The sequence below is a fragment of the Rhopalosiphum maidis genome, chromosome 1 (genome assembly GCF_003676215.2).
Source record: "Rhopalosiphum maidis isolate BTI-1 chromosome 1, ASM367621v3, whole genome shotgun sequence".
Classification (NCBI taxonomy): domain Eukaryota; kingdom Metazoa; phylum Arthropoda; class Insecta; order Hemiptera; family Aphididae; genus Rhopalosiphum; species Rhopalosiphum maidis.
In genome coordinates, this window is record NC_040877.1 from 55,452,361 (window position 1) to 55,464,396 (window position 12,036).

At 25.1% G+C, this 12,036-nt stretch overlaps 2 protein-coding genes across 2 annotated transcripts; one reads left to right on the top strand and one right to left on the bottom strand.

The window, feature by feature from the left end:
- Nucleotides 1-191: 191 nt before the first annotated feature.
- Nucleotides 192-3,242, bottom strand: LOC113548644 (protein RRP5 homolog). The gene is made up of 7 exons (XM_026949668.1): nucleotides 2,845-3,242; nucleotides 2,504-2,722; nucleotides 2,094-2,222; nucleotides 1,747-1,848; nucleotides 1,520-1,673; nucleotides 488-653; nucleotides 192-398 (listed from the first exon to the last, which is right to left on the bottom strand). The coding sequence occupies exons 1-7, from the start codon at nucleotides 2,965-2,967 to the stop codon at nucleotides 224-226; spliced, it is 1,068 nt and encodes a 355-aa protein (XP_026805469.1). The 5' UTR covers nucleotides 2,968-3,242; the 3' UTR covers nucleotides 192-223.
- A 3,127-nt stretch (nucleotides 3,243-6,369) lies between these two features.
- LOC113560783 (lysosomal alpha-glucosidase-like) lies at nucleotides 6,370-11,871 on the top strand. The gene is made up of 19 exons (XM_026966849.1): nucleotides 6,370-6,493; nucleotides 6,728-7,268; nucleotides 7,448-7,608; nucleotides 7,686-7,860; nucleotides 8,049-8,139; nucleotides 8,434-8,602; nucleotides 8,658-8,724; nucleotides 8,794-8,895; nucleotides 8,960-9,097; nucleotides 9,158-9,277; nucleotides 9,343-9,554; nucleotides 9,627-9,760; nucleotides 10,311-10,462; nucleotides 10,531-10,679; nucleotides 10,758-10,842; nucleotides 10,916-11,097; nucleotides 11,254-11,342; nucleotides 11,407-11,609; nucleotides 11,737-11,871. The coding sequence occupies exons 2-19, from the start codon at nucleotides 6,729-6,731 to the stop codon at nucleotides 11,797-11,799; spliced, it is 2,832 nt and encodes a 943-aa protein (XP_026822650.1). The 5' UTR covers nucleotides 6,370-6,493; nucleotide 6,728; the 3' UTR covers nucleotides 11,800-11,871.
- The last annotated feature ends 165 nt before the right edge of the window (nucleotides 11,872-12,036 follow it).

The window sequence follows — 12,036 nt, forward strand, 5'->3', positions numbered from 1 at the left end:
ACATAATAGTATACCATAAATAGGGTAAATAATTCTATTTTAAGAATGGTACCTAATAAAGCAATCAAAACTTCACAAGAGTTAAAAGCATGAAAATGAATAGGAAGAAAAACAATAGATTCATAAGAATAATACTATTATAAGTACAAGATATTTATACTGAAAATGTAAATAATATTATAAAAACTAAATCTTATATATTAATGTTTATATTATTAACTATTCAAGGTTGTTTTTTATTTTTTAAAATTAAATCAACATAGTTATTCATACATTCCTTAACTTTATCTACAGATTCAGAAGTTCCATATTTCCCTTCCAACATCATCCACTTATTAAACAAACTCTTCATCTTTTTAGGAGCTAATTTCTGTATTGTTGCCCTTTCTAATGCATGTCTAAAATCATAAAAATTAGTTTCACATTAGAAAACAAATTATATTAACATTTCTGTACAGTATCTCGGTTAAAATTAAAGTGTTCTTACCTTGCCAAATCTATTCGGTTAGACTTGATTAACATATCTACATATAAACTCCATACATCAATGCGTGAAGGATAGGATGTTAAGACATGTTCAAATAGTGTCTGTGCTTCTTCTGGTGATCCATCGCTATTTTCAACCAAAGCAAATCGACTAATCATAGTGACATCTAAAAAGTAAAGAAAAATAAATATTACAAAATCATATTGAATGGACATCAAACCCTAATCTGAGGTCTCCACCTTAGTTGTTAATACATAAACCATACCAAAATATACAATCAACAGTTTCAATTTTGTGTGTTTAGCTTAAATATAAGAGTAAAATGACGTATTATTAAATTAAAAACATTATCTGTGTTTTCTCATAGATTTTTATAATACAATTTTTTCTTTATTATCATTCTCATAACTTACTTAAAAATTAAGAAACAAATGATGAACATAGATAATTTTCTTATCTTTAAGTTATAGGTAATTTAATTTCAATATTTAAGCTAAATACATACAATTGAAACTGCTGAATATATATTTTGGTATAGTATGCGTACTATGTGTTACTTTGACAGAGACAACATACATGGGCACAATGTCCTATTAATATATTATTATAATCTATAATATTGCATAACACTATCAATATTTTTATTGTTTTAATTGTTGATATACATATTTTACTTATAAATTATAATCAATCGAAATAGCGACAAATACAAATATGATCTAGTTATAAAATATTAAAAAAAAAAAATTATATTATCTTAATTTTGTCTATATAGTTGGTATACTTAATATTATACCATAATTTCATGTACCAGCAATAATATGTTTGTAGATGGTTGTAACAATCATTTTTTGAGAATTTAAAACTTTACAAACATATTATAATATTTAAGAAAATATTAATACTATTTAATTAATATTTGACAATTTTTACTTCCTAATCCACTGCATCCTATTTTGTAAGTTTTGTTTGTTTTTATTCATAATTTCTCATTTGGGATTTAAGAATTTATTATATAAATTATTAACATACGTAATTTGGTTGGAAGATTTGATAATGCTTTTTGCAAAATAAATCTTGCTTTGCCAGATTTATTGAGTTTGAAGTATACAGTGGCACAGTGTAGATAAGCATCAAGAGAATCACGAAACTTTCTATTTATCTTTGTAATTAATTCTTCTAGTTCCTAAATTAAACAAAAGCATTTGAATTAAAGTTTATTAAAAACTACTATATATTATATATGTTGTAAACTTTACTTTTAACTTATTAGATTCTGCAAAAATATCCAATATTTTTATATAAATCTGATATTCATCATTAGAGCGTAATGCTTCATCCATTGTTTTTTTAAATGATTCCTAAAATATAATTAGTGTTATTAGGTATAATTATTTTTTTTTTTTTAGTTTTAAGTACTAACTATCAATATGATAATATATAAATATCAATAATATTCTTACAAATGTTACTTCCAAAGCCCAAAAGGCAAGTGAAGAACATATAATATCAAATGTTTACAAATGAAGCTGTGTAACTCAATTTTCTTCTCAATAAGTAGCAGTTATAAGTATATTAAAATAGGTTAAATTTTTAATCTTTTTACCTTAGTGCCATATAAATTTTCCAAATTTAAAAGTGCAGTCCAAATATTTAGTTTTTCTTGTTCTTCTCTAGTATCAATAATAGACAATGCTCTTTTAGCTATTGCCCTTGCTTTTTCTACTTCAGTAGCCTATAAACCACAATAATAATATGTTAAATACACAATTGCATAAGTGCTATGTAATTAAGGATTAAAGATTTTTTGCATAATAAAAATTATTATGATTTTATAATAGTCTTACAAATGATATAATTATTATAAAGGCTAAATTAAATAAGCCGGTTTTATGTTTGCGTTTAAATGTTGTAAAGTAACAATTGTGCATGGTTAAAAGCAAAAAGTTTTGATCCATTTATCAATCATAAGTTTTAGTTATTTTAAAACTAATAAAGTATTTAATAAATTATTACTTGTAAATGGCAAGCCATGTACTTAATCCAAATAAATGAGCTGTTGGGATTAGATAATACTAATCGGTCAAAGTGGTCAGCATTTTGAGGGTTTGTTTCGATTTGAGTTAATTCTTCTTCAACTTTTCTGAGTCTTAATTCTTCTTGTTTTTGTTCTTCACGTCGTTGAGATACATTTGACTTCCGTACTTTTTTCTTTTTTGGCTCATTGTCTTCACCCTAAAATGTAATATATAAGTTATAAAAGTATTACAGAGTGATTGTATCTACATGAATTTCTGCTTCTTTACAAAAGTTAAGTTTATTGATCATTATTTAATTAATAATTTGTTGTGTCTTACTTTGTCAGAATCCTCCGATTCACTATTATTTTTATTGAAATAATTAGGAGTGACATCCCATTCAAATCCAATTCCTTCGTTGGTTAAAATTTGTTTTTTTTTGTGCATAGTCTTTTTGCTCATTTTTACTTAAAAATTAAATTTGTTGGTATATGAAAAACGTGTTTGAAGCGGAGTTTTTTTACATTCATTCAAAGGTGATAACAGTGTATCTCTTCATTTACAAATAACAGATAAAGTAAACAGATAAGAAGTTGTCAAGATTTAGCAGGTTACTGACGGTATGAATACAAAATGGAATTTGAAATAAAAATTGAAAAATGTGGTACCAAAGAATTATCGGGGGTTTCCGATTTCCGCTAAAAAAATTAATACATTTTTTTTGAGAACCCCTGAACTGAATCCATCAACAATTATATTTTAAATACAAGTACGTTCTCCCCTAAGTTATGGGCAGAAGCAACTTCTGCATTAACAAGAACCACAAACGCATATGAAATGTTTCATTCCGACTTCAATCAATCGTTTTATAAAAATTCATCTTCAATATTTACGTGGGTTTAAAACTTGATTAATGAAGTACAAACCAGTGTATATTGTAAAACGTCAAGTGTGAATCAACCAAAAACTCCACGAAATATAATTAATTTAAGACAAATAAAAAAAGAAGAATACATTCATGGGCATTTAACTAGGTTCGATTTTGTCCAAAAAAATCTCTTTTTCGTATAGTAAATAATTAAATGTGTACTTATTATAAATTTTTAATTTATATAATAATTATGGATTATTTGGACGAAAAACTAGTGATGTATAACATGTGATATTTATACTTGTACTGTTCTTAAGTACAATTCGTATATAATAGCGTATGCTTTGGAAAATACAGTGGGTATACTTAAATAGGCGAATAATAATAGTAAAATAAGATATAGATAATAGTTTATGATCAATATCTGTGTGAGGTGAGGCGCGTATATCGAATCATTACTAATTGATGGATTCAGTTCAGGGGTTCTCGGAAAACGGAAAACGGGAAAACGATTACGCCAGAATTATTCTGTGGTGGTACGATGTTTTTTTTAGATAATGGTATAGTTTTTTGTCGTTGAGTCGTATTTTATCGTATAAATTCACCCGGTAACTAGGAAAAAAAAATCATCAACACTTTTTTTTAATTACCAATCTATAAGAGCTTTTCATTTATTTTATGTTCTTATTTATTTATTGAAATAAGTCTAGAAGCTGCAGCTGTGTACGATACCAAAATAAGGTACAGTCGATGCCAGATAAATTTAGACAATTATTTAGGAAATAGGACATAAGTAAACAACAAATTACAAAATAAAAAAAAAAGTGATGTAAAGTTAACATAAAATAATAAATACATTAAGTTAAAATTTTTGTACCTATAGGTAACTGATGAGGAAACTGTAGAGGGAAGAAGCCATCAATTGATGGACATGAATGTAATGGCCAAAAGGGGTTAATTATTTAATAGAAAACGACACCATGTTTATTTTAGGTGCCTTCTAGGAATTGTGGTAACAAATAGTCATGAGATCAGGGGTTTACGTTTGACAGTGGTTGAGTAGATTCGAATGAAAGAGCTTGGAAAAGATTTTGGCAATATTTTTAACGGGTTGAATTGAGAGATTTTGGTGGAAAGTATCATTTGGGACAAAGTATAGGGCTTTGGTTATTTTCGGAAGCATTTGGACTGGAAAGTTTGGATATTGGATTTTATGGATGTTAGAAGATAGCCGCGAATCCCAATAACTGGATTTCCTAAGCCCATAACTGCAGTTGCTATTTGTTATTTTTATTATAAAATATAAATAATATAATAATCTAGATAATTATCAATGCTGTTTAAATTACATTATTTTTTCAACCCGACATTCACTTTACTTCCTCATAAAATATATATTAATATATTTTTTGTCGACCTAAAAAAAGCCTTTAATAAGTTGGATTAACACAAAATTGAATTTCATCTGTATACTTAAATAGTTGTTGAAAAACTTTCACCATCCAAAATTCATCTCAATACCATCGCTCCCTGTGTTATGGGCACACTCGCAATAGTTACTCAAACTGGGATATTCAGGAAAACCAAAATATTTTTTACGTAAAATGACAACACTAGAAAAATAGTAAAACACACTGTGTTTTTATTAGAAAAAACATTAATTTTTTATACAAAAATGATAAAACAAAAAATAGACAAATGTTATAATAAATTAAATTATTTGGCTAGTTTTTCATATTTTTTGAATCCGTAAATCCGAAATAAAGATTTCAATTAAGAACTTATTTTCGTATTATTTTTATCTCTGAACTATTGCCTACGAAGGTTTACACTGTTTACAGTATAAAATGTTTATTAAGCCCCCAGAAGTTTAAATTACAGGTCTTAGCATTATATAGGTGTAATGAACATATATTGCTCAGCCCCCCTCCGCCCACCATTAATTTCACAAATTTTCGGTTATGCCAAGTAAAGTGTAATGCAATTATTTTTGGAAAAACATTTGGATATTTTGAACGATTATAAAATTATTTACTTCTTTTAATTCCGAATTCACAGCTATTATAAAAGCCCCTCTTGTCTCTTCTAATGTTCTAATGACTTTATTAAACAAAGTTCATTTATAATTATCTATAGATACCGTTGTCTTCCCCATAATATTGTTTTTGTTTCATTTTAATATGCAAGCTAAATACATTAAATTAATAATTTTATATTCTTATCTGAATTATTTTTATTTTTTATAATAATACGAGTCTTACTACATACTACCTAGGTACTTTATAAATAACTATATTGAGTTTATGTATTTTAATTACCTATCGAGCCTATTGATTATCGATGGTATCATCTTTGTATGATAGAATTATTCTATTCTGTGATCGTGATCAGAGTTAGTGATACAGAGTTTATAATAAGTAATTATAAGTATTTAGGACTTAGGTACTAACATCAAAACACATTGGTATAAAATATAAATATTAAAATTACTTAATAGTAAAATAGATATTTGTAAAACTAAAATTATATTTCAAACTATATATGTATTCAAATCCCTTTATTTATTCCAAAACACATTTCTTCCAGTGAAGAGTGAACACTTTTTCCATAAAACTATTTTTTGAATTTCAATGGTCAATTGTAACTTTTTTTTGGAACAAAAGACCATTGGAACAAATGTTTTATGGAACTACAGTTATTGTTCCATTTTATATCGTTACATTATCATCATTTATCATGCACATTTCACAGTTTTTTTTAATTTTAAAAACTTTAATTTACTTTTCCTAATAGTTTGGTATATTTCTTTTTTGATTTTTGTTATTAATTCAAAATTCCAAAATATTATTAAATTATCGTTAGGCGTACATTTGGAAACAGTCTGATAGATTATAATTTTTTAGAAAATCTTAGTTATTGTTGGTTAATAAAGATTTAGATATTATAATTTTTTTTTTCTTTTTCAATGTAAATACATGTTGTGATTAAAGTTTTGAACTTTGAATCAGTGTTAAAAGCAATTACTTACTTTTGAATTATAAACATTTACTGTTAATGTACAGATAAATAAATAAAAAAAAATAAATTTAAATTTAAATAAATTAAATAACAAATAAGGTCAGTACATCATATTTTAATCTATTATAAGGTTATATTAACTGTGGAGAATAATAGTTTCATTATTTTTATCTATTTACGTTACAAATAAATAGAAGTGTTTAACATAATATGTTACTATCATCCCTATCAGTTGTACTTGAACTGTTAATATGCTTACCAACTAAATGTACCTACATAATATTTTATTTTCTATTTAGTGAAATTTAATTAAACATCATTCTTTTCATTTAGAATGAAGCAGAAAACTAAATCTAAAGATTCATATGAACCTATCGTGTTTAAAAATTCAGTTGATAAAGATCCAAAATGTAACAAAAACACAGTTATTTCACTACTTTCCATTTTTTTATTGACATCAGTTTTACTATATTTATATATAAGTGACAATAAAAATATACAGGACAATAGTAATATTTCAAGTAAATATCTTGAACAAGAGACTAATATTGATACTAGTCATAATCATGTAGCTGATAGTTACTGTTCAACAACCTCCGATGAATATAAATTTGATTGTTTTCCAAGAGGAAAAGCTGATAAGCAAAGCTGTGAAAAAAGAAATTGCTGTTGGTCACCTAGTACTGAAAATTCTCAAATACCATGGTGTTATTATTCTTCAAATTATAGTAATTACAAAGTTATTAATGTTACTACATCCAGAGATGAAATAATAGCATTTTTTAATATTACGGGAAATACAATTTATAAAAATGACATCAAAGTATTGTGTATGGAAATCTCATTACAAACAGCTCAGCGATTACGTGTTAAGGTAAAAATATTTTCATTTAATAAATTTTAGTTTAGAATTGACTGTTTTTTATAAAATTGTATAAACAATAATGTGTTTGTTTATTTTATGATTTTTATTATTGTAACATTTTTTTACTTGTAATTACATTTTTGTAAAACTAATATCAAATTATATTATTTACTTATTTTATTACCTAGATTTATGATCCAGAAAATAAACGATATGAGCCACCATACCCTGAAGTACCAGTACTTAAATTTAATAATATAAATGAACCATTAATATCTGATTATATAGTAAAATTATCCAATAATAAAGTTGGATTTGCAATTCTAAGGAAAAGTGATAATTTAACCATGTATGAATTTTATAATTTAAATTTGTAATTTATGGATTATCTAGATTTTATTTACATATATATTTTTTTAAATCTAGATTTGACAGTCGAAATATTGGAGGTTTCATTTATTCTGATCAATTTATTCAACTTTCAGCATTATTACCAACAAAATATATATATGGTTTAGGTGAACATAGATCTAATCTCTTGCTTGATATGAATTGGAAAACATATACTTTTTTCAATCATGATAGTCCTCCGACAAATGATGTAAGTTAATATTTTCATGCCAAATTACATAAACAATCACTAAAAATTGAATGAATCTAATGGTCCCTTTAATATAATTTAGTGGCCCATGATTAGTTCATTAAATTAATATATTTTTAATGCAAGCTGCCATTATGCCATTATTCAGCTTATTATATTACAGTCTAGTAACTATGTTTTTTATTCAGATGAATGGATATGGTTCACATCCATTTTATTTATTGATTGAAAAATCAGGAAAAAGTCATGGAGTTTTTTTATTCAACAGCAATGCTATGGGTATGAAATAGCTTATTTATAAAATAAAAATAGCTGATATTGTTATCACTATAAATTCAATACAATAATTAAATATAAATTCAACTATTTTTCTTAATTTACAATATTTTTTATAAACCTAAACCTAACATTTAAGGAGCTTCTAAATTATCTATTTCTAGTTAAAGAGTTTGATATTTACTTATTTAGTGTAAACAATATAAATCAAATACTGTATTTAGTGTGTTTTTTTTATGACATTTTTTAGAAATTTATTGTTAATTAAAAATAAGTTTGTTTTGTTTGTTGTTTTAGATATTGTGTTACAACCAACACCAGCAATCACTTACCGAACAATTGGTGGTATATTAGATTTTTATTATTTTATGGGACCAACACCTTCTGATGTTATATCTCAGTATACAGATACGATTGGTAAACCGTTTTTACCATCCTATTGGACATTAGGATTTCATTTATGCCGGTAAGTGATTTTTTTTATTCATCAAATTTTTATTAATTAATTAAACAATTTTTAGTTTTGGACAAACGTTAAAAGATCTTATTAATGTTCATAATAGAACTGTTAGTGCAGGAATTCCTTGGGTAAATTACTAATGTTAAATATTTTTCTTATTATTATTTTATTCACATAAAGTTATAATTTATTTTTAGGATACACATTGGAATGACATTGATTATATGAAAAATAGAAATGATTTCACTTTAAGTGATAATTTTACTGATCTTCCTAAATATGTGAATTATTTACATGAGGTAGTGTAGTATTTCTTCTATTTGTTAAATGTAGTAGTTGTATTCATTCATTTTATCTTTAAAGATTGGAATGCATCATGTAATTATATTGGATCCTGGAGTATCTTCTCGCGAACCAAAAGGATCATATCCACCTTATGATGATGGCTTAAAAAATGGACTGTTCATTAAAAATTCTTCTGGTCTTCCACTTGAAGGCCAAGTATGTTTTTTTCCTATTTAAATATTATTTGTATTTATAATTTACTGCAATACTTTTTAGGTATGGAACCTTGATGGAGGTACCGTATTCCCTGATTTCACTAATCCAAAGTCAATCGATTACTGGATAAATCAAGTATCCAACTATCATAATATTATTCCATTTGATGGTTTATGGATTGTTAGTATTATAATTATATTTTGTATTTTAAACTATTATAATTTTTAATTTACGAAAATTTTTAGGACATGAATGAACCATCAAATTTTGTCAATGGCGATTGGGAAGGTTGCATGTTTACCAATTCTAGTAATTGGGAAAATCCTCAGTATACACCTAGTGTCGCTGGTGGAAAATTAAATTATAAAACTATTTGTATGTCAGCAAATCAGCATGCTGGACTTCATTATGATGTGCATAATCTTTATGGATTTTCTGAAGCTATAACAACGCAATTGTAAGATTCACGATTGGTAACATTAAAAAAAGTAGAAACTTTTTATTTCATAATGAATTTTACAAATTTTAGTGCATTATCAGTTATTAAAAATTCAAGACCATTAGTTATTTCAAGATCAAGTTTTGCTGGCTTAGGACATTTTGCTGGTCATTGGACTGGAGATGTATTTTCTACTTGGGATGATATGAAACAATCTATTACTGGTAATAATTTAAAAATTGTGATTTTTGGTTATTTTTTGGTACGAGTTCTAATAAATTATATATATATTTAGACACATCACACATTTTTTTTTTTTTTGAGTAATGATAAATATTAATATAATAAGAAGAACAAGAAATCAACTGAGTCTAATTTGCACCAGATGGTCATAAGTCATAACTTGACATTCTAATTCAAAATATAATCATTTTTACAAATATAAAAAACAGACATATACTGGAGTACCTAGTAAATGGTATTACCAAAATAATAAATCTAGTCCGTACTATTTAAAACTTTTAACTATATTATTAACTTGGCGAAAAATAATTTTTGTGAAAAACTTGTAGTTTGTACTAAGGCGCCATAAGAGCAATCAAATAATATAATATATATTATAATCATATAATATATAATATTATAATTTTAATAATTTTAATATCAATGGTAGAGCATATATTACATTTATGGTTTAATTAGGAGGAGTGCATACTGCATGATAATTATGGTTTTTTATTTATATTTACATGATTAAAATAAATTTTATTTTAGATATTGTGCTTTTCAATATGTTTGGTATACCACTTGTGGGAGCTGATATATGTGGTTTTAACTATAATACTACAGTTGAACTTTGTTCGCGTTGGAGTCAATTAGGTGCATTTTATCCATTCTCAAGAAATCATAATTCTAATGAAAATTTTGTATGTATTAATTTTAATAGTTGTACGTTTATTGAGAAAATAATATAATTATATTTTTTATATGAAAGGATCAAGATCCTGTAGCATTAGGGCCATTGGTTATAGAATCAGCTAAAAAAGCCTTGTTAATTCGGTATTCATTGCTTCCATATTTGTATTCTTTATTTTGGAGAGCACATATTTATGGTGAAACAGTTGCACGACCACTGTTTTTTGAGTAAGTATATTAAGTTTTATATATTATTTAATTTTATATTCTTAGAAGATAAATGGTACAAATAATGAAATTATTTAGATATCCATATGATAACAGTACTTACAACATTGATACACAATTCCTATGGGGTTCTGCTTTATTAATTTCACCAGTTTTAAAAGAGGTTTGGTTATTATAATTTTATTTAAAGTAAAGTATTTGATGTATATCTACATGTATTATCTACATGTTTTTAGAACCAAGTAGAAGTAGACATCTATTTACCCAATGATATATGGTATGATTATTATTCTAAAAAATGTACTCTAAGTAATGGATCCATTTTCACTGTTGATGCTCCAAAAGATACTATTCCACTTAAGATACGTGGTGGTTATATTTTACCAGTTCAAGATCCAGCTACTACCACTACATTTAGGTATACTTTCCTTATTATATTTTATTTTTATATATTTAAAATGTAAGATAGATTGTAAGAAAAATCATGATATGTTACTAAAGCTTAAATTTGTTTATTATTTTAATTTTAAATTTGTATTAATATGATGCAAACATTTTTTAATTTAAATTATAGCCGCAAAAATTCATTTGGACTTTTAATTGCACCAAACAAATTTAAAGAAGCATTTGGCTTCTTGTTTTGGGACGACGGTGACTCTTTAAGTAAATAATAATGCAATTATTTTATTTTTTCTTGCAATATTTTATAAAAAAATTTTGTTTTAAGATGTGTGGGAAAATGGGTTATATAATGAAATCCATTTCAAACTAAACAACACAACATTGTTAAATGAAGTTATCACAAATAATTATTCTGATGAAAAAATTATTTTACAAAATATTACTATTTTTGGCATTCTAAATCAACCAAAAAATGTTCAAGTGAATGGAGCTACTTATAATAATTGTTATTATAATACAACTGAAGAGGTGAGTAATAAATGTTAAATTTTGTTATAATAAATTATGCATTTTTGTTAACTATTTATTAGTATTATTAGCTTTTATTAAATTGCATACCAACTACATAATATACATATTTATAATTTTTTTTTAGGTCCTTTACTTCTCATCATTAAACTTGGACTTGAATATAGTTTTCAATATAACATGGACTTAAATATTTAATCAAATATATTTCTTAAAATTGTTTACAATTTTTCTTTGTTTTAGGTAAATGTATAAATTAAATAATTAACACATTATTATGAAAATATCTTTTCTTATATAATATTTTTTAAATTATTGTTTATTAATAAACTGATATCACCTAGTTTTAATTTAATATTCATGTTTGTATTTATTTTAATGTGATATAAATTATGCCCTTTGTACGTTGTTTTTATCTAAATATGTA